A 22,175-nucleotide genomic window follows, 5' to 3' on the forward strand; every position below is an offset into this window, starting at 1 on the left:
TTACAACAGCGTCAAGGTATTACCAGCCGACTACACAACAACATTAACAGTTAAATGAACAAATCCACGAGGGTCGTGACGAGGATTCGAACCTGCGTCCAGGAGCATCCCAGACACTGCCTTAACCACGTTAATCACGATGCATCACGTTAGTGTGATCTCTGTGTGTAATATTGACGGTTATCGACAGTATTGTTATCCCTAAAGAATTAGATGATATAACGAAGATATATCGCATATCCTGTTCTTACATATTGAGGTAACGAAGATATATCGTATATCCTGTTCTTTACATATTGAGGTAACGAAGATATATCGTATATCCTGTTCTTTACATATTGAGGTAACGAAGATATATCGTATATCCTGTTCTTCACGTATTGAGGTAACGAAGATATATCGTATATCCTGTTCTTCACATATTGAGGTAACGAAGATATATCGTGTATCGTCTTCGTTGACAATACTAACGTAGCTACCTTTAGCCTATCCAGAAACGTACAAACCTGAGCAACCCTCACCTAACCTGCCAAGTCCGATCCACAGAAAACGTAAGGGGAGTCGCGAGACGTTACTTTTCACAGTCGGCTGCGTTTGTAACGATGGTTTCAATAACGCCTGAAAAAATAACGAAAGCGTTATTAAGAAGACGGGTTGGACGTTATCAGCTTCTGTCAAGTCCTAGCTGTCGAACGAGGCTAAACGACCGTCCTAACAGTCGAATAGCAGCTAACGACCGTCCTAGCGGTCGAATAGCAGCTAACGACCGTCCTAGCGGTCGAATTTTTTTGAGATATATACAAGAGTTGTTACATTCTTGTACAGCCACTAGTACGCGTAGCGTTTCGGGCAAGTCCTTAATCCTATGGTCCCTGGAATACGATCCCCTGCCGCGAAGAATCGTTTTTTCATCCAAGTACACATTTTACTGTTACGTTAAACAGAGGCTACAGTTAAGGAATTGCGCCCAGTAAATCCTCCCCGGCCAGGATACGAACCCATGACATAGCGCTCGCGGAACGCCAGGCGAGTGTCTTACCACTACACCACGGAGACTGACACCACGGAGCTAAAGACCGTCCTAGCGGTCGAATAGCAGCTAACGACCGTCCTAGCGGTCGAATAGCAGCTAACGACCGTCCTAGCGGTCGAATAGCAGCTAACGACCGTCCTAACAGTCGAATGGGAGCTAACGACCGTCCTAACAGTCGAATAGCAGCTAACGACTGTCCTAGCAGTGGAATAGCAGCTAACGACCGTCCTAACAGTCGAATAGCAGCTAACGACTGTCCTAGCGATGGAATAGCAGCTAACGACCGTCCTAACAGTCGAATAGCAGCTAACGACTGTCCTAGCGGTCGAATAGCAGCTAACGACCGTCCTAGTGGTCGAATAGCAGCTAACGACCGTCCTAGCGGTCGAATAGCAGCTAACGACCGTCCTAGTGGTCGAATAGCAGCTAACGACCGTCCTAGCGGTCGAATAGCAGCTAACGACCGTCCTAGTGGTCGAATAGCAGCTAACGACCGTCCTAGCGGTCGAATAGCAGCTAACGACCGTCCTAGCGGTCGAATAGCAGCTAACGACCGTCCTAGTGGTCGAATAGCAGCTAACGACTGTCCTAGCGGTCGAATAGCAGCTAACGACCGTCCTAGTGGTCGAATAGCAGCTAACGACCGTCCTAGCGGTCGAATAGCAGCTAACGACCGTCCTAGTGGTCGAATAGCAGCTAACGACCGTCCTAGTGGTCGAATAGCAGCTAACGACCGTCCTAACAGTCGAATAGCAGCTAACGACCGTCCTAGTGGTCGAATAGCAGCTAACGACCGTCCTAGCGGTCGAATAGCAGCTAACGACCGTCCTAGCGGTCGAATAGCAGCTAACGACCGTCCTAGCGGTCGAATAGCAGCTAACGACCGTCCTAGCGGTCGAATAGCAGCTAACGACCGTCTTAACAGTCGAATGGGGGTGTTAACGAGCGTACAGACCCAGTAGAAGGTGTAACCACCGCCCGGACGACCCAGTGCTCCTTAACAGTCGTACCACCTAATCACCTGCCACCATTACCAAATACCAACAGATGCAACAAACTGGGTCCTGTATACTCATACAGTCTTAGAAAACGGAAATGAAACTCAAAATACTTTTGTATATAGATAGACTAGCTGTACCCGGCCACGCGTTGCTGTGGCTCAGCGACCTTCCCCCTGTCTCCCAGTGCTCTCCACTTCCTCCCCCGTCCCCTCGTCCTCCCAGCCATTACCTCCTCCCCCGTCCCCTCGTCCTTCCAGCCATTACCTCCTCCCCCGTCCCCTCGTCCTCCCAGCCATTACCTCCTCCCCCGTCCCCTCGTCCTCCCAGCCATTACCTCCTCCCCCGTCCCCTCGTCCTCCCAGCCATTACCTCCTCCCCCGTCCCCTCGTCCTCCCAGCCATTACCTCCTCCCCCGTCCCCTCGTCCTTCCAGCCATTCCTCACTCCCCAGTTCCCTCGTCCTCCCCACTATCCCCCCCTCTCGTCCCCTCGTCCTCCCCACTATCCCCCCCTCTCGTCCTCCCCACTATCCCCTTCTCTCGTCCCATCGTCCTCCCCACCATCCCCTTCTCTCGTCCCCTCGTCCTCCCCACCATCCCCTTCTCTCGTCCCCTCGTCCTCCCCACCATCCCCTTCTCTCGTCCCCTCGTCCTCCCCACCATCCCCTTCTCTCGTCCCCTCGTCCTCCCCACCATCCCCTTCTCTCGTCCCCTCGTCCTCCCCACCATCCCCTTCTCTCGTCCCCTCGTCCTCCCCACCATCCCCCTCTCGTCCCCTCGTCCTCCCCACCATCCCCTTCTCTCGTCCCCTCGTCCTCCCCACCATCCCCTTCTCTGGTCCCCTCGTCCTCCCCACCATCCCCCTCTCGTCCCCTCGTCCTCCCCACCATTCCCCACTCCCTCGTCCGATGCTTTCCCAATGATCTGATGTTCCCATCACTGAAATATAAGAAAAACAGTTTAAAAACGAAATGAAAAAAAATAAAAAAATAAACTATACTCACGAAACGAACGGTATGGCAAACAACACAGCTCAATTCCAGCGCTGCGTCACAAAAAATAATTAAATCATATTGAAAATGAATCAAAATCAATGAAAATTCAATTTATCAATGCAATCGGAAACATTGAAATGGAATCGTAACATATTTAGTATAGTGTGTGTTGCTATTACATGCAACAGATGGCACTGTTTTTGGAAAAAACAACAACATGTTTTTACCTGTCACAGGTGTGGCATCTATATAGTAGGTATATAAAAATACACTCGTATTTGAATGGAACGTTGTGTCAAAAATTTCAAAGCTATCGATGAAGAGGTTTCGAAGATTTCCTTCACATGAAAAACAGATGAAAACAGTTTTTCTAAAAATGCATGTTTTTCCCCCGTCACAGACGTGACATCTATATAGTAGGTATATAAAAACCCGCTCGGATGCGAATGGAACGTTGTGTGAAAAATTTCAAAGCAATCGGTGAAGAACTTTCGCAGATTTCGAAGATTTTGAACAAACGAACAATTCCATTATTATTTATATAGATAATGGATAGATCTGGCTGAGTGAATAGATCTGGTTTTGAGTGGATAGATCCGGCTGTGAGTGGATAGATCCGGCTGTGAGTGGATAGATCCGGCTGTGAGTGGATAGATCCGGCTGTGAGTGGATAGATCCGGCTGTGAGTGGATAGATCCGGCTGTGAGCTGTAGATCCGGCTGCGAGTGGATAGAGGTGGTTGGGAGTGGACAGATGGGGCTAGGGGCCGCCAGGTGTGAGTGGAGGCGTGTGGAAGCGTGGCGTGAAGCAGCGGGTGGTGGTGGTTCAACATGTGCACCAACACCGTCGCCTCCCGTGTGTGTGTGTGTGCTGTGTGGAGATGATGACCACCTTTGATCAGGGTAAACTGGTCTGGGAGGAGAGTCACCGCCTGCCCGACTATGCCCCGGGGCCCACGGGGTAGTAGTGCCCACACCCACACACTCAAACATGTCAAACACATGTCAAAGCGTCATACCACAGAGAGTATTGGGAAGACGGGACACCACGAGCGTAGCTCTCATCCTGTAACTACACTTAGGTAATTACACACACACACACACACACACACACACACACACACACACACACACACACACACACACACACACACATGCGCGCGCGCACACACACACATGCGCGCGCGCGTACACACACAGCATTGGCCCTAAGGGGTCAATGTTTGCAGATGATGCAACACTAATGAGGAGGGTTATCTTGAGATGATTTCGGGGCTTTTTTTTTAGTGTCCCCGCGGCCCGGTCCTCGACCAGGCCTCCACCCACAGGAAGCAGCCCGTGACAGCTGACTAACACCCAGGTACCTATTTTACTGCTAGGTAACAACTGCTAGGGTTGAGACAGATGAGGATTGCAAAATTCTCCAGGATGACTATCAACAGGTTGCAGAGACGGTTCGAGACATGGCTGCTAGAGTTCAACACTAACAAGTGCAAGGTAATGGAAATGGGAGCAGGAGCCAGGAGACCACCTATGTGAGGCCAGTCTTAGAGTATGCAGCACCATCCTGGAGCCCCCCATCTTAATAAACACATAATGACGCTCGAAAAGATGCAGAAGTTTGCAACGAGACTCGTCCCGGAGCTGCGAGGGATGAGGTATGAAGACAGACTGAAGGAACTAAACCTGACAACGTTAGAAAGGAGGGAGAGAGGGAGACATGATACAGACGTATAAAATAAAATAGTTCTCCTTCAGCGTGCGGGCAGTGGGTAAATGGAGTGGCCTAAAGGAGCTGGTTGTAGAGGCCAACTCTTATCATAACTTTAACAGCAGGTATGATAGGGAAACAGGTCAGGAGTCATTGTATTGGACAACCAGCGGCTAGAAAAGCGGGTTCCAAGAGCTAGAGCTCAATCCGGCAGTCACAAATAGGTGAGCACACACACACACACACACACACACACACACACACACACACACACACACACACACACACACACACACACACACACACACACACACACACACACATACACAGACACACACACAGACACACACACACACACACACACACACACACACACACACACACACACACACACACACACACACACACACACACACACACACACACACACACACACACAGCTGTTTCACCTGTTGATTGACGGTTGAGAGGCGGGACCAAAGACCCAGAGATCAACCCCCGCAAGTACAATTAGGTGAGTACACACACACACAGACCAGTCTGAGGGACAAAAAATTATAGTCGTAGTCATATATAACCCCCCACCGAACGACAGAAGACCCAGACAGGAATATGATAGAAACAACATGGCCACCATTAACATAATAGAGAGAGCAGCTTCTGTTGCTAGCAGGAATGGATCTGGACTACTAATTATGGGAGACTTCAACCACGGGAAGATAGATTGGAAGAACAGAGATCCGCATGGAGGACCAGAAACATGGAGAGCTAAGCTGCTGGACGTGGCAACAAGAAACTTTCTAAGCCAGCACATCAAGGATCCAACAAGAATGAGAGAGGATGAACCAGCAATGCATGATCTGATATTTACCCTAAATGAGTGGGATATAAGGGAAGATAAGATGGAAGCACCCTTGGGAATGAGTGACCACAGTGTATTGAACTTTGAGTACCTGGTAGAGCTAGGAATTATCTCCCCCAAAAAAGAACTAGGAAACAAAAGGCTGGCATACCGAAAGGGGAACTATGAGGAGATGAGAAGCTTCCTAAGGGAAATACCTTGGGACACAGAACTCAGAGATAAGTCTGTACAAGATATGACGGACTATGTCACCCTAAAGTGTCAGGAGGCAGTAAACAGGTTCATCCCGGCCCAAAAGAAAAAATCCGAGAAACATAAGGAGAATCCATGGTATAATAGGGCATGTATGGAAGCAAAGGGACTAAACAAAAGGGCGTGGAGGAACTTCCGGAATAACAGAACACCAGAAAGTAGAGAGAGATACCAGAGAACCAGGAATGAGTATGTTAGTGTGAGAAGAGCAGTTGAGAAAATGTATGAAAATGATATAGCTAATAAAGCCAAGACCGAACCAAAGCTACTCCACAGTCATATCAGGAGGAAGACAACAGTGAAGGAACAGGTGATGAAACTTAGGGTGGGCGAGGACAGGTACACAGAGAATGACAAAAAGGTGTGTGAAGAACTCAACAAGAGGTTCCAGGAGGTATTCACAATAGAACAGGGTAAGGTCACTACACTAGGAGAGGTGGCAGTAAACCAGGCGGCCTTGGAAGGGTTCGAAATTACAAGAGATGAGGTCAAGAGGCACCTGTTGGATCTGGACGTAAGAAAGGTTGTTGGTCCAGACGGGATCTCACCATGGGTATTGAAAGAGTGTGCAAAGGCACTCTGCTTGGGCATTTGGGTCATCACGGAGTCCCTACCTGAAGAAACACATAATGAAACTGGAAAAGGTTCAGAAGTTTGCGACAAGGCTCGTCACAGAGTTACGAGGGATGGGATATGAAGAACGCTTGAAGAAACTGAACCTTACGATACTAGAAAAAAAAGAAGGGAGAGGGGGATATGATAAGAACGTATAAAATATTCAGGGGGATTGGCAGAGTCGACGAAATGTTCACACGTAATAATAACAGAACGAGGTTAGGAAGTTTTCTTTTAGCGTGAGAGTAGTGGAAAATGGAATGCACTTCAGGAACAGGTTGTGGAAGCAAATACTATTCATAATTTTAAAACTAGGTATGATAGGGAAATGGGACAGGAGTCATTGCTGTAAACAACCGATGCTCGAAAGGCGGGATCCAAGAGTCAATGCTCGATCCTGCAGACACAAATGCGTGCGTACAAATAGTTGAGTATACACACATCACGGGATGCAAACCGCAACAGTTTCCTAACTCCCGGGTATATATATTTACTGCTGGGTGAATATAAGTATTAGGTGAAAGCAACAGTTAAGCTGGAATTGAACCATGAAACATTTCAGGTTGAGAGAACAGTGGTACCCTCCAGCGTTCACTGCGGTCTAATATCTCTGCACCCCGCACTCAATTACCCCGCACTCAATTACCTCGCACTCAATTACCTCGCACTCAATTACCTCGCACTCAGGTGCCTCGCACTCAGGTGCCTCGCACTCAGGTGCCTCGAACTCAAGTGCCGTGCACTCAAGTGCCGTGCACTCAAGTGCCGTGCACGGGGGATCTCCAACTTGTTCACACTGGAGTCGAGTGCGAGACTGGTGAGCCTCGTTGTCCAGTGTCTTGTACGACTTACGAGGTCACTCTGGCGGACCACTTAAGACCTGGCCACATCTTACCCACAGCGCCAGGGGAGGACCACAGCGCCAGGGGAGGACCACAGCACCAGGGGAGGACCACAGTACCAGGGGAGGACCACAGCGCCAGGGGAGGGCCACAGCACCAGGGGAGGACCACAGCACCAGGGGAGGACCACAGCACCAGGGGAGGACCACAGCACCAGGGGAGGACCACAGCACCAGGGGAGGACCACAGCACCAGGGGAGGACCACAGCACCAGGGGAGGACCACAGCACCAGGGGAGGACCACAGCACCAGGGGAGGACCACAGTGCCAGGGGAGGACCACAGTGCCAGGGGAGGACCACAGCACCAGGGGAGGACCACAGCACCAGGGGAGGACCACAGCGCCAGGGGAGGACCACAGTGCCAGGGGAGGACCACAGTGCCAGGGGAGGACCACAGTGCCAGGGGAGGACCACAGCACCAGGGGAGGACCACAGCGCCAGGGGAGGACCACAGCGCCAGGGGAGGACCACAGCACCAGGGGAGGACCACAGCACCAGGGGAGGACCACAGCGCAAGGGGAGGACCACAGTGCCAGGGGAGGACCACAGTGCCAGGGGAGGACCACAGCACCAGGGGAGGACCACAGCACCAGGGGAGGACCACAGCGCCAGGGGAGGACCACAGCGCCAGGGGAGGACCACAGCACCAGGGGAGGACCACAGCACCAGGGGAGGACCACAGCACCAGGGGAGGACCACAGCGTCAGAGGAGGACCACAGCGCCAGGGGAGGACCACAGCACCAGGGGAGGACCACAGCACCAGGGGAGGACCACAGCACCAGGGGAGGACCACAGCACCAGGGGAGGACCACAGTGCCAGGGGAGGACCACAGCACCAGGGGAGGACCACAGTGCCAGGGTAGGACCACAGCACCAGGGGAGGACCACAGCACCAGGGGAGGACCACAGCACCAGGGGAGGACCACAGCACCAGGGGAGGACCACAGCACCAGGGTAGGATCACAGCACCAGGGGAGGACCACAGTGCCAGGGGAGGACCACAGCACCAGGGGAGGACCACAGTGCCAGGGTAGGACCACAGCACCAGGGGAGGACCACAGCACCAGGGGAGGACCACAGCACCAGGGGAGGACCACAGCACCAGGGGAGGACCACAGCACCAGGGTAGGATCACAGCACCAGGGGAGGACCACAGTGCCAGGGGAGGACCATAGTGCCAGGGGAGGACCACAGTGCCAGGGGAGGACCACAGTGCCAGGGGAGGACCACAGAGCCAGGGGAGGACCACAGTGCCAGGGGAGGACCACAGCACCAGGGGAGGACCACAGCACCAGGGGAGGACCACAGCACCAGGGGAGGACCACAGCACCAGGGGAGGACCACAGCACCAGGGGAGGACCACAGCACCAGGGGAGGACCACAGCACCAGGGGAGGACCACAGGCACCAGGGGAGGACCATAGTGCCAGGGGAGGACCACAGTGCCAGGGGAGGACCACAGGCACCAGGGGAGGACCACAGAGCCAGGGGAGGACCACAGTGCCAGGGGAGGACCACAGCACCAGGGGAGGACCACAGCACCAGGGTAGGATCACAGCACCAGGGGAGGACCACAGTGCCAGGGGAGGACCATAGTGCCAGGGGAGGACCACAGTGCCAGGGGAGGACCACAGTGCCAGGGGAGGACCACAGTAGCCAGGGGAGGACCACAGTGCACCAGGGGAGGACCACAGCACCAGGGTAGGATCACAGCACCAGGGGAAGGACCACAGTGCCAGGGGAGGACCACTAGTGCCAGGGGAGGACCACAGTGCACCAGGGGAGGACCACAGTGCCAGGGGAAGGACCACAGAGCCAGGGGAGGACCACAGTGCACTAGGAGAGGACCACAGCACCAGGGGAGGACCACAGCGCCAGGGGAGGACCACAGCAGCCAGGGGAGGACCACAGCACCTAGGAGAGGACCACAGCACCAGGGGAGGACCACAGCACCAGGGGAGGACCACAGCACCAGGGGAGGACCACAGCACCAGGGAAGGACCACAGCACCAGGGGAGGACCACAGTGCCAGGGGAGGACCACAGTGCCAGGGGAGGACCACAGTGCCAGGGGAGGACCACAGCGCCAGGGGAGGGCCACAGCACCAGGGGAGGACCACAGCACCAGGGGAGGACCACAGCACCAGGGGAGGACCACAGCGCCAGGGGAGGACCACAGCACCAGGGGAGGACCACAGCACCAGGGGAGGACCACAGCACCAGGGGAGGACCACAGTGCCAGGGGAGGACCACAGCACCAGGGGAGGACCACAGCACCAGGGGAGGACCACAGCACCAGGGGAGGACCACAGCACCAGGGGAGGACCACAGTGCCAGGGGAGGACCACAGCACCAGGGGAGGACCACAGCGCCAGGGGAGGACCACAGCACCAGGGGAGGACCACAGCACTAGGAGAGGACCACAGCACCAGGGGAGGACCACAGCACCAGGGGAGGACCACAGCACCAGGGGAGGACCACAGCACCAGGGGAGGACCACAGCACCAGGGGAGGACCACAGCACCAGGGGAGGACCACAGCACCAGGGGAGGACCACAGCACCAGGGGAGGACCACAGCACCAGGGGAGGACCACAGCACCAGGGGAGGACCACAGCACCAGGGGAGGACCACAGCACCAGGGGAGGACCACAGCACCAGGGGAGGACCACAGCACCAGGGGAGGACCACAGCACCAGGGGAGGACCACAGTGCCAGGGGAGGACCACAGCGCCAGGGGAGGACCACAGCGCCAGGGGAGGACCACAGCACCAGGGGAGGACCACAGTGCCAGGGGAGGACCACAGCACCAGGGGAGGACCACAGCACCAGGGGAGGACCACAGCACCAGGGGAGGACCACAGCACCAGGGGAGGACCACAGCACCAGGGGAGGACCACAGCACCAGGGGAGGACCACAGCACCAGGGGAGGACCACAGCACCAGGGGAGGACCACAGTACCAGGGGAGGACCACAGTGCCAGGGGAGGACCACAGCACCAGGGGAGGACCACAGCACCAGGGGAGGACCACAGCACCAGGGGAGGACCACAGCACCAGGGGAGGACCACAGCACCAGGGGAGGACCACAGCACCAGGGGAGGACCACAGCACCAGGGGAGGACCACAGCACCAGGGGAGGACCACAGCACCAGGGGAGGACCACAGCACCAGGGGAGGACCACAGCACCAGGGGAGGACCACAGCACCAGGGGAGGACCACAGCACCAGGGGAGGACCACAGCACCAGGGGAGGACCACAGCACCAGGGGAGGACCACAGCGCCAGGGGAGGACCACAGCACCAGGGGAGGACCACAGCACCAGGGGAGGACCACAGCGCCAGGGGAGGACCACAGCATCAGGGGAGGACCACAGTGCCAGGGGAAGATCACAGTGCCAGGGGAAGACCACAGTGCCAGGGGAAGATCACAGTGCCAGGGGAAGATCACAGTCCCAGGGGAAGATCACAGTCCCAGGGGAAGATCACAGTCCCAGGGGAAGATCACAGTGCCAGGGAAGATCACAGTGTCAGGGGAAGACCACAGTGTCAGGGGAAGATCACAGTGCAAGGGGAAGACAACAGTGCCAGGGGAAGATCACAGTGTCAGGGGAAGACAACAGTGCCAGGGGAAGATCACAGTGTCAGGGGAAGACCACAGTGTCAGGGGAAGATCACAGTGCCAGGGGAAGACAACAGTCCAGGGGAAGACAACAGTGCCAGGGTAAGACCACAGTGTCAGGGGAAAATCACAGTGCAAGGGGAAGACAACAGTGCCAGGGGAAGATCACAGTGTCAGGGGAAGACAACAGTGCCATGGGAAGATCACAGTGTCAGGGGAAGACCACAGTGTCAGGGGAAGATCACAGTGCCAGGGGAAGACAACAGTCCAGGGGAAGACAACAGTGCCAGGGGAAGATCACAGTGTCAGGGGAAGACAACAGTGCCAGGGGAAGATCACAGTGTCAGGGGAAGATCACAGTGCCTAGGGGAAGATCACAGTGTCAGGGGAAGATCACAGTGCCAGGGGAAGATCACAGTGCCAGGGAAGTTCACAGTGCCAGGGGAAGATCACAGTGCCAGGGAAGATCACAGTGCCAGGGGAAGATCACAGTGCCAGGGGAAGATCACAGTGCCAGGGGAAGACCACAGTGCCACGGGAAGATCACAGTGCCAGGGAAGATCACAGTGCCAGGGGAAGATCACAGTGCCAGGGGAAGATCACAGTGCCAGGGGAAGATCACAGTGCCAGGGGAAGATCACAGTGCCAGGGGAAGATCACAGTGCCAGGGGAAGATCACAGTGCCAGGGGAAGATCACAGTGCCAGGCGAAATTAACTTCCTTGGGTTTAATTAGCGGTGGAGGAGCGGTCGTTGTGACGGGGATTTTAGGAGGACGGTGGCCCTCCCAGCCTCCCAGCCTCCCAGCCTCCCAGCCAGCCTCCCAGCCTCCCAGCCTCCCAGCCAGCCTCCAAGCCAGCCTCCAAGCCAGCCTCCCAGCCTCCCAGCCAGCCTCCCAGCCAGCCTCCCAGCCAGCCTCCCAGCCTCCCAGCCAGCCTCCCAGCCAGCCTCCCAGCCAGCCTAAAAGCCAGCTTCCCAGCCTCCCAGCCAGCCTCCCAGCCAGCCTCCCAGCCAGCCTCCCAGCCTACCAGCCAGCCTCCCAGCCAGCCTCCCAGCCAGCCTCCCAGCCAGCCTCCCAGCCAGCCTCCCAGCCAGCCTCCCAGCCAGCCTCCCAGCCAGCCTCCCAGCCAGCCTCCCAGCCTCCCAGCCAGCCTCCCAGCCAGCCTCCCAGCCAGCCTCCCAGCCTCCCAGCCAGCCTCCCAGCCAGCCTCCCAGCCTCCCAGCCAGCCTCCCAGCCAGCCTCCCAGCCAGCCTCCCAGCCTCCCAGCCAGCCTCCCAGCCTCCCAGCCAGCCTCCCAGCCAGCCTCCCAGCCTCCCAGCCAGCCTCCCAGCCAGCCTCCCAGCCAGCCTCCCAGCCAGCCTCCCAGCCAGCCTCCCAGCCTCCCAGCCAGCCTCCCAGCCAGCCTCCCAGCCAGCCTCCCAGCCTCCCAGCCAGCCTCCCAGCCAGCCTCCCAGCCAGCCTCCCAGCCAGCCTCCCAGCCTCCCAGCCAGCCTCCCAGCCAGCCTCCCAGCCAGCCTCCCAGCTTCCCAGCCAGCCTCCCAGCCAGCCTCCCAGCCAGCCTCCCAGCCAGCCTCCCAGCCTCCCAGCCAGCCTCCCAGCCTCCCAGCCTCACAGCCAGCCTCCCAGCCAGCCTCCCAGCCAGCCTCCCAGCCAGCCTCCTAGCCAGCCTCCCAGCCTCACAGCCAGCCTCCCAGCCTCCGAGCCTCACAGCCATCCTCCCAGCCTCACAGCCAGCCTCCCAGCCTCACAGCCAGCCTCCCAGCCTCCCACCCTCACAGCCAGCCTCCCAGCCTCACAGCCAGCCTCCCAGCCAGCCTCCCAGCCAGCCTCCCAGCCTCCCAGCCAGCCTCCCAGCCTCCCAGCCAGCCTCCCAGCCAGCCTCCCAGCCAGCCTCCCAGCCTCCCAGCCTTTCAGCCTCCCAGCCTTTCAGCCTCCCAGCCAGCCTCCCACCCTCCCAGCCAGCCTCCCAGCCAGCCTCCCAGCCTCTCAGCCTCCCAGCCAGCCTCCCAGCCAGCCTCCCAGCCAGCCTCCCAGCCAGCCTCCCAGCAAGCCTCCCAGCCTCCCAGCCAGCCTCCCAGCCTCCCAGCCAGCCTCCCAGCCAGCCTCCCAGCCAGCCTCCCAGCCAGCCTCCCAGCCTCCCAGCCAGCCTCCCAGCCAGCCTCCCAGCCTCCCAGCCTCCCAGCCTCACAGCCAGCCTCCCAGCCAGCCTCCCAGCCTCCCAGCCTCCCAGCCTCACAGCCAGCCTCCCAGCCAGCCTCCCAGCCAGCCTCCTAGCCAGCCTCCCAGCCTCACAGCCAGCCTCCCAGCCTCCGAGCCTCACAGCCATCCTCCCAACCTCACAGCCAGCCTCCCAGCCTCACAGCCAGCCTCCCAGCCTCCCAGCCTCACAGCCAGCCTCCCAGCCTCACAGCCAGCCTCCCAGCCTCCCAGCCAGCCTCCCAGCCTCCCAGCCAGCCTCCCAGCCTCCCAGCCTTTCAGCCTCCCAGCCAGCCTCCCACCCTCCCAGCCAGCCTCCCAGCCAGCCTCCCACCCTCCCAGCCAGCCTCCCAGCCTCCCAGCCTCTCAGCCTCCCAGCCAGCCTCCCAGCCAGCCTCCCAGCCAGCCTCCCAGCCTCCCAGCCTCCCAGCAAGCCTCCCAGCCTCCCAGCCAGCCTCCCAGCCTCCCAGCCAGCCTCCCAGCCAGCCTCCAAGCCTACCCAGCCAGCCTCCCAGCCTCCCAGCCAGCCTCCCAGCCAGCCAACCAGCCTACCAGCCAGCCTCCCAGCCTCCCAGCCAGCCTCCCAGCCTCCCAGCTAGCCTCCTAACCATCCTCTCAGCCTCCCAGCCAGCCTCCCAGCCAGCCTCCCAGCAGCCTCCCAGCCAGCGTCCCAGCCTCACAGCCTCCCAGCCAGCCTCCCAGCCTCCCAGCTAGCCTCCTAGCCATCCTCTCAGACTCCCAGTCAGCCTTCCAGCCAGCCTCCCAGCCTTCCAGCCTCACAGCCCTCCCAGCCAGCCTCCCAGCCAGCCTCTCAGCCTCCCAGCCAGCCTCACAGCCTCCCAGCCAGCCTTCCAGCCTCCCAGCCTCCCAGCCAGCCTCCCAGCCAGCCTCCCAGCCAGCCTCCCAGCCTCCCAGCCAGCCTCACAACCTCCCAGCCAGCTTCCTAGCCTCACAGCCTCCTAGCCAGCCTCCCAGCCTCACAGCCATCCTCCCAGCCATCCTCCCAGCCTTCCAGCCAGCATCCCAGCCTCCCAGCCAGCCTCACAACCTCCCAGCCTCCCAGCCAGCTTCCCAGCCAGCCTCCCAGCCAGCCTCACAGCCTCCCAGCCAGCCTCCCAGCCTCCCAGCCAGCCTCACAGCCTCCCAGCCTCCCAGCCAGCCTCCCAGCCAGCCTCCCAGCCAGCCTCCCAGCCAGCCTCCCAGCCAGCCTCACAGACTCCTAGCCAGCCTCCCAGCCAGCCTCCCAGCCTCCCAGCCTTTCAGCCTCCCACCCAGCCTCCCAGCCTCCCAGCCTCTCAGCCTCCCAGCCAGCCTCCCAGCCAGCCTCCCAGCCTCCCAGCCTCCCAGCCAGCCTCCCAGCCTCCCAGCCTCCCAGCAAGCCTCCCAGCCTCCCAGCCAGCCTCCCAGCCAGCCTCCCAGCCTCCCAGCCAGCCTCCCAGCCAGACTCCCAGCCTCCCAGCCAGCCTCCCAGCCTCCCAGCCAGCCTCCCAGCCTCCCAGCCAGCCTCCCAGCCTCCCAGCCAGCCTCCCAGCCTCCCAGCCTCACAGCCAGCCTCCCAGCCAGCCTCCCAGCCAGCCTCCCAGCCAGCCTCCTAGCCAGCCTCCCAGCCTCACAGCCAGCCTCCCAGCCTCCGAGCCTCACAGCCATCCTCCCAGCCTCACAGCCAGCCTCCCAGCCTCCCACCTTCACAGCCAGCCTCCCAGCCTCACAGCCAGCCTCCCAGCCTCCCAGCCAGCCTCCCAGCCTCCCAGCCAGCCTCCCAGCCAGCTTCCCAGCCTCCCAGCCTTTCAGCCTCCCAGCCTCCCAGCCAGCCTCCCAGCCAGCCTCCCAGCCTCCCAGCCTCTCAGCCTCCCAGCCAGCCTCCCAGCCAGCCTCCCAGCCAGCCTCCAGCCTCCCAGCCTCCCAGCAAGCCTTCCAGCCTCCCAGCCAGCCTCCCAGCCAGCCTCCCAGCCAGCCTCCCAGCCAGCCTCCCAGCCTCCCAGCCAGCCTCCCAGCCTCCCAGCCAGCCTCCCAGCCAGCCAACCAGCCTACCAGCCAGCCTCCCTAGCCAGCCTCCCAGCCTCCCAGCTAGCCTCCTAACTATCCTCTCAGCCTCCCAGCCAGCCTCCCAGCCAGCCTCCCAGCCTCCCAGCCAGCGTCCCAGCCTCACAGCCTCCCAGCCAGCCTCCCAGCCTCCCAGCTAGCCTCCTAGCCATCCTCTCAGCCTCCCAGTCAGCCTCCCAGCCAGCCTCCCAGCCTTCCAGCCTCACAGCCTCCCAGCCAGCCTCCCAGCCAGCCTCTCAGCCTCCCAGCCAGCCTCACAGCCTCCCAGCCAGCCTTCCAGCCTCCCAGCCTCCCAGCCAGCCTTCCAGCCAGCCTCCCAGCCTCCCAGCCAGCCTCACAACCTCCCAGCCAGCTTCCTAGCCTCACAGCCTCCGAGCCAGCCTCCCAGCCTCACAGCCATCCTCCCAGCCAGCCTCCCAGCCTTCCAGCCAGCATCCCAGCCTCCCAGCCAGCCTCACAACCTCCCAGCCTCCCAGCCAGCTTCCCAGCCAGCCTCCCAGCCAGCCTCACAGCCTCCCAGCCTCCCAGCCAGCCTCCCAGCCTCCCAGCCAGCCTCACAGCCTCCCAGCCTCCCAGCCAGCCTCCCAGCCAGCCTCCCAGCCAGCCTCCCAGCCTCCCAGCCAGCCTCCCAGCCAGCCTCCCAGCCAGCCTCCCAGCCAGCCTCCCAGCCAGCCAGCCTCCCAGCATCACAGCCTTCCAGCCAGCCTCCCAGCCAGCCTCCCAGCCACCCTCCCAGCCTCACGGCCTCGCAGCCAGTCTCAAAGCCTCCCAGCCAGCCTCCCAGCCAGCCTCCCAGCCTCACAGCCTCCCAGCCAGCCTCCCAGCCAGCCTCCCAGCCTCACAGCCTCCCAGCCAGCCTCCCAGCTTCCCAGCCAGCCTCCCAGCCTCACAGCCTCCCAGACTCACAGCCTCCTAGCCAGCCTCCCAGCCTCCCAGCCAGCCTCCTTGCCAGCCAGCCTCCCAGCCACACAGCCTCCCAGTCAGCCTCCCAGCCTGCCTCCCAGCCAGCCTCCCAGCCAGCCTCCCAACCAGCCTCCCAGCCAGCCTCCCAGCTAGCCTCCCAGCCATCCTCTCAGCCTTCCAGCCTCACAGTCTCCCAGCCTCCCAGCCAGCCTCCCAGCCTGCCTCCCAGCCAGCCTCCCAGTTAGCCTACCAACCAGCCTCCCAGCCAGCCTCCCAGCCTCCCAGCTAGCCTCCCACCCAGCCTCCCAGCCTTCCAGCCTCACAGCCAGCCTCCCAGCCAGCCTCCCAGCCAGCCTCTCAGCCTCCCAGCCAGCCTCACAGACTCCTAGCCAGCCTCCCAGCCAGCCTCTCAGCCTCCCAGCCAGCCTCACAGCCTCCCAGCCAGCCTCCCAGACTTCCAGCCAGCCTCCCAGCCAGCCTCCCAGCCTCCCAGCCAGCCTCCCAGCCAGCCTCACAACCTCCTAGCCTCCCAGCCAGCCTCCCAGCCTCCCAGCCAGCCTCACAGCCTCCCAGCCAGCCTCTCAGCCAGCCTCCCAGCCTCCCAGCCAGCCTCCCAGCCAGCCTCCCAGCCAGCCTCCCAGCCAGCCAGCCTCCCAGCCTTCCAGCCAGCCTCCCAGCCAGCCTCCCAGCCAGCCTCAAAGCCTCCCGGCCAGCCTCAAAGCCTCCCAGCCAGCCTCCCAGCCAGCCTCCCAGCCTCACAGCCTCCCAGCCAGCCTCCCAGCCAGCCAGCCTCCCAGCCTTCCAGCCAGCCTCCCAGCCAGCCTCCCAGCCAGCCTCCCAGCCAGCCTCAAAGCCTCCCAGCGAGCCTCCCAGCCTCACAGCCTCCCAGCCAGCCTCCCAGCTTCCCAGCCAGCCTCCCAGCCTCACAGCCTCCCAGCCTCCTAGCCAGCCTCCCAGCCTCCTAGCCAGCCTCCCAGCCTCCCAGCCAGCCTCCTAGCCAGCCAGCCTCCCAGCCTCACAGCCTCCCAGCCAGCCTCCCCGCCTCCCAGCCTGCCTCCCAGCCAGCCTCCCAGCCAGCCTCCCAACCAGCCTCCCAGCCAGCCTCCCAGCCTCCCAGCTAGCCTCCCAGCCATCCTCTCAGCCTTCCAGCCTCACAGCCTCCCAGCCTCCCAGCCAGCCTCCCAGCCTGCCTCCCAGCCAGCCTCCCAGTTAGCCTCCCAACCATCCTCCCAGCCAGCCTCCCAGCCTCCCAGCTAGCCTCCCAGCCAGCCTCCCAGCCTTCCAGCCTCACAGCCAGCCTCCCAGCCAGCCTCCCAGCCAGCCTCTCAGCCTCCCAGCCAGCCTCACAGCCTCCCAGCCTCCCAGCCAGCCTCCCAGCCTCCCAGCTAGCCTTCCAGCCTCCCAGCCAGCCTCACAGCCTCCCAGCCAGCCTCCCAGCCTCCCAGCCAGTCTCCTATTCTCACAGCCTCCTAGCCAGCCTCCCAGCCTCACAGCCAGCCTCCCAGCCAGCCTCCCAGTCTCACAGCCAGCCTCACAGCCAGCCTCACAGCCAGCCTCACAGCCAGCCTCCCAGCCTCACAGCCAGCCTCACAGCCAGCCTCCCAGCCTCACAGCCAGCCTCCCAGCCAGCCTCCCAGCCTCACAGCCAGCCTCCCAGCCTCCCAGTCAGACTCCCAGCCTCACAGCCAGCCTCCCAGCCTCCCAGCCAGCCACCCAGCCTCACAGCCAGCCTCCCAGATTCACAGCCAGCCTCACAGCCAGCCTCCCAGCCTCACAGCGAGCCTCCCAGCCAGCCTCCCAGCCTCACAGCCAGCCTCCCAGCCAGCCTCCCAGCCTCACGGCCTCCCAGCCTCCCAGCCTCACAGCCTCCCAGCCTCCCAGCCAGCCTCCCAGCCAGCCTCCCAGCCTCACAGCCTCCCAGCCAGCCTACCAGCCAACCTCCCAGCCTCACAGCCTCCCAGCCAGCCTCCCAGCCAGCCTCCCAGCCAGCCAGCCTCCAAGCCTCACAGCCTCCCAGCCAGCCTCCCAGCCAGCCTCCCAGCCAGCCAGCCTCCCAGCCTCACAGCCTCCCAGCCAGCCTCCCAGCCTCCCAGCCAGCCTCACAGCCTCACGGCCTCCCAGCCAGCCTCCCAGCCTCCCAGCCAGCCTCCCAGCCAGCCAGCCTCCCAGTCTCACAGCCTCCCAGCCTCACAGCCTCCCAGCCAGCCTCCCAGCCTCCCAGCCAGCCTCCCAGCCAGCCAGCCTCCCAGCTTCCCAGCCAGCCTCCCAGCCAGCCAGCCTCCCAGCCTCCCAGCCAGCCTCCCAGCATACCTCCCAGCTTCACAGCCTCCCAGCCAGCCTCCCAGCCTCCCACCCAGCCTCCTAGCCAGCCTCCCAGCCAGCCTCCCAGCCAGTCTCCCAGCCAGCCTCCCAGCAAGCCTCCCAACCAGCCTCCCAGCCAGCCTCCCACCCAGCCTCCCAGCCTCCCAGCCAGCCTCCCAGCCTCCCGGCAGGCCTCCCAGCCTCCCAGCCTCCCAAACAGCCTCCCAGCCAGCCTCTCAGCTCCCAGCCAGCCTCCTAGCCAGCCTCCCAGCCTCCCAACCAGCCTCCAAGCTTCCTAGCCAGCCTCCAGGCCTCGCAGCCAGCCTCCTAGCCAGCCTCCCAGCCTCCCAGCCAGCCTCCCAGCCAGCCTCCCAGCCAGCCTCTCAGCCAGCCTCCCAGCCAGCCTCCCAGCCTCCCAGCCAGCTTCCCAAGCCTCCCAGCCAGCCTCCCAGCCAGCCTCCCAGCCTCCCAGCCAGCTTCCCAAGCCTCCCAGCCAGCCTCCCAGCCAGCCTCCCAGCCAGCCTCCCAGCCTCCCGGCAGGCCTCCCAGCCTCCCAGCCAGCCTCCTAGCCAGCCTCCCAGCCCCCAGGCCTCCCAGCCTCCCAGACTCCAGACCTCCCAGCCTCCTAGCCAGCCTCCCAGCCAGCCTCCCAGCCTCCCAGCCTCCAGGCCTCCCAGCCAGCCTCCCAGCCAGCCTCTCAGCTCCCAGCCAGCCTCCTAGCCAGCCTCCCAGCCTCCCAACCAGCCTCCAAGCTTCCTAGCCAGCCTCCAGGCCTCGCAGCCAGCCTCCTAGCCAGCCTCTCAGCCAGCCTCTCAGCCAGCCTCCCAGCCAGCCTCCCAGCCTCCCAGCCAGCCTCCCAGCCAGCCTCCCAGCCAGCCTCCCAGCCAGCCTCCCAGCCTCCCAGCCAGCCTCTCAGCCAGCCTCCCAGCCAGCCTCCCAGCCTCCCAGCCAGCCTCCAAGCCTCCCAGCCTCCCAGCCTACTAGCGAGCCTCCCAGCCTCCCAGCCTACTAGCGAGCCTCCCAGCCTCCCAGCTAGGCTCCAAGCCTCCCAGCATCCCAGCCTTCCAGCAAGCCTCCCAGCCAGCATATAGGCTTCCCAGCCTCCCAGCCAGCCTCCCAGCCAGCATATAGGCCTCCCAGCCTCCCAGCCAGCCTCCCAGCCAGCCTCCCAGCCAGCCTCCCAGCCAGCATATAGGCCTCCCAGCCTCCCAGCCAGCCTCCAAGCCTCCCAGCCAGCCTCCAAGCCTCCCAGCCTCCCAGCCAGCCTCCAAGCCTCCAGGCCTCCCAGCCAGCCTCCCAGCCAGCCTCCCAGCTAGCCTCCCAGCCAGCCTTCCAGCCTCCCAGCCTCCCAGCCAGCCTCCCAGCCAGCCTCCCAGCCAGCCTCCCAGCCAGCCTCCCAGCCAGCCTCACAGCCTTGGTGGCAGGGAGGGTGGTGGAGGGGCGTGGCAGGGAGGGTGGTGGAGGGGCGTGGCAGGGAGGGTGGTGGTGGAGGGGCGTGGCAGGGAGGGTGATGGAGAGGCGTGATGCAGGGAGGGTGGTGGAGGGGCGTGGCAGGGAGGGTGGTGGTGGAGGGGCGTGGCAGGGAGGGTGGTGGAGGAGGGGCGTGGCAGGGAGGGTGGTGGTGGAGGGGCGTGGCAGGGAGGGTGGTGGTGGAGGGGCGTGGCAGGGAGGGTGGTGGTGGAGGGGCGTGGCAGGGAGGGGGGTGGTGGAGGGGCGTGGCAGGGAGGGAGGGTGGTGGAGGGGCGTGGCAGGGAGGGTGGTGGTGGAGGGGCGTGGCAGGGAGGGTGATGGAGAGGCGTGGCAGGGAGGGTGGTGGAGGGGCGTGGCAGGGAGGGGGGTGGTGGAGGGGCGTGGCAGGGAGGGTGGTGGTGGAGGGGCGTTGCAGGGAGGGTGGTGGTGGAGGGGCGTGGCAGGGAGGGTGGTGGTGGAGAGGCGTGGCAGGGAGGGTGGTGGTGGAGGGGCGTGGCAGGGAGGGTGGTGGTGGAGGGGCGTGGCAGGGAGGGTGGTGGTGGAGGGGCGTGGTAGGGAGGGTGGTGGTGGAGAGGCGTGGCAGGGAGGGGGGTGGTGGAGGGGCGTGGCAGGGAGGGTGGTGGTGGAGGGGCGTGGCAGGGAGGGTGGTGGTGGAGGGGCGTGGCAGGGAGGGTGGTGGTGGAGGGGCGTGGCAGGGAGGGTGGTGGTGGAGGGGCGTGGCAGGGAGGGTGATGGAGAGGCGTGGCAGGGAGGGTGGTGAAGGGGCGTGGCAGGGAGGGGGGTGGTGGAGGGGCGTGGCTAGGGAGGATGGTGGTGGAGGGGCGTGGCAGGGAGGGTGGTGGTGGAGGGGCGTGGCAGGGAGGGGGGTGGTGGAGGGGCGTGGCAGGGAGGGTGGTGGTGGAGGGGCGTGGCAGGGAGGGTGGTGGTGGAGGGGCGTGGCAGGGAGGGTGGTGGTGGAGGGGCGTGGCAGGGAGGGTGGTGGTGGAGGGGCGTGGCAGGGAGGGTAGTAGATGGGCGTGGCAGGGAGGGTGGTGGTGGAGGGGCGTGGCAGGGAGGGAGGGTGGTGGAGGGGCGTGGCAGGGAGGGTGGTGGTGGAGGGGCGTGGCAGGGAGGGTGATAGAGAGGCGTGGCAGGGAGGGTGGTGGAGGGGCGTGGCAGGGAGGGGGTGGTGGAGGGGCGTGGCAGGGAGGGTGGTGGTGGAGGGGCGTGGCAGGGAGGGTGGTGGTGGAGAGGCGTGGCAGGGAGGGAGGGTGGTGGAGGGGCGTGGCAGGGAGGGGATTGATGGAGGGGCGTGGCAGGGAGGGTGGTGGTGGAGGGTCGTGGCAGGGAGGGAGGGTGACGTGGAGGGGCGTGGCAGGGAGGGTGGTGGTGGAGGGGCGTGGCAGGGAGGGGGGTGGTGGAGGGACGTGGCAGGGAGGGTGGTGGTGGAGGGGCGTGGCAGGGAGGGTTGTGGTGGAGAGGCGTGGCTGGGAGGGGGGTGGTGGAGGGGCATGGCAGGGAGGGGGGTGGTGGAGGGGCGTGGCAGGGAGGGTGGTGGTGGAGGGGCGTGGCAGGGAGGGTGATGTGGAGGGGCGTGGCAGGGAGGGTGGTGGTGGAGGGGCGTGGCAGGGAGGGTGGTGGTGGAGGGGCGTGGCAGGGAGGGTGGTGGTGGAGAGGCGTGGCAGGGAGGGGGGTGGTGGAGGGGCGTGGCAGGGAGGGGGTGGTGGAGGGGCGTGGCAGGGAGGGGGGTGGTGGAGGGGCGTGGCAGGGAGGGGGGTGGTGGAGGGGCGTGGCAGGGAGGGTGGTGATGGAGGGGGTGGAGGGGCGTGGCAGGGAGGGTGATGGAGGGGCGTGGCAGGGAGGGTGGTGGTGGAGGGGCGTGGCAGGGAGGGTGATGGAGGGGCGTGGCAGGGAGGGTGGTGGTGGAGGGGCGTGGCAGGGAGGGGGTGGAGGAGGGGCGTGGCAGGGAGGCTGGTGGAGGAGGGGCGTGGCAGGGAGGGTGATGGAGGGGCGTGGCAGGGAGGGGGGTGGAGGAGGGGCGTGGCAGGGAGGGTGGTGGTGGAGGGGCGTGGCAGGGAGGGTGGTGGTGGAGGGGCGTGGCAGGGAGGGGGGTGGTGGAGGGGCGTGGCAGGGAGGGTGGTGGTGGAGGGGCGTGGCAGGGAGGGGGGTGGAGGAGGGGCGTGGCAGGGAGGGTGGTGGTGGAGGGGCGTGGCAGGGAGGGGGGTGGTGGAGGGGCGTGGCAGGGAGGGTGGTGGTGGAGGGGCGTGGCAGGGAGGGTGGTGGTGGAGGGGCGG

General features: G+C 63.0%; 1 protein-coding gene across 1 annotated transcript; it reads left to right on the forward strand.

Annotated features, from left to right (window-relative positions):
• Window positions 1–1,182: 1,182 nt before the first annotated feature.
• LOC123749906 (sperm acrosomal protein FSA-ACR.1-like) lies at window positions 1,183–1,995 on the forward strand. The gene has a single exon (XM_045732029.2). The coding sequence runs from the start codon at window positions 1,183–1,185 to the stop codon at window positions 1,993–1,995; it is 813 nt and encodes a 270-aa protein (XP_045587985.2).
• Window positions 1,996–22,175: the final 20,180 nt, after the last annotated feature.

The sequence above is a fragment of the Procambarus clarkii genome, chromosome 11 (assembly GCF_040958095.1).
Source record: "Procambarus clarkii isolate CNS0578487 chromosome 11, FALCON_Pclarkii_2.0, whole genome shotgun sequence".
Taxonomy (NCBI): domain Eukaryota; kingdom Metazoa; phylum Arthropoda; class Malacostraca; order Decapoda; family Cambaridae; genus Procambarus; species Procambarus clarkii.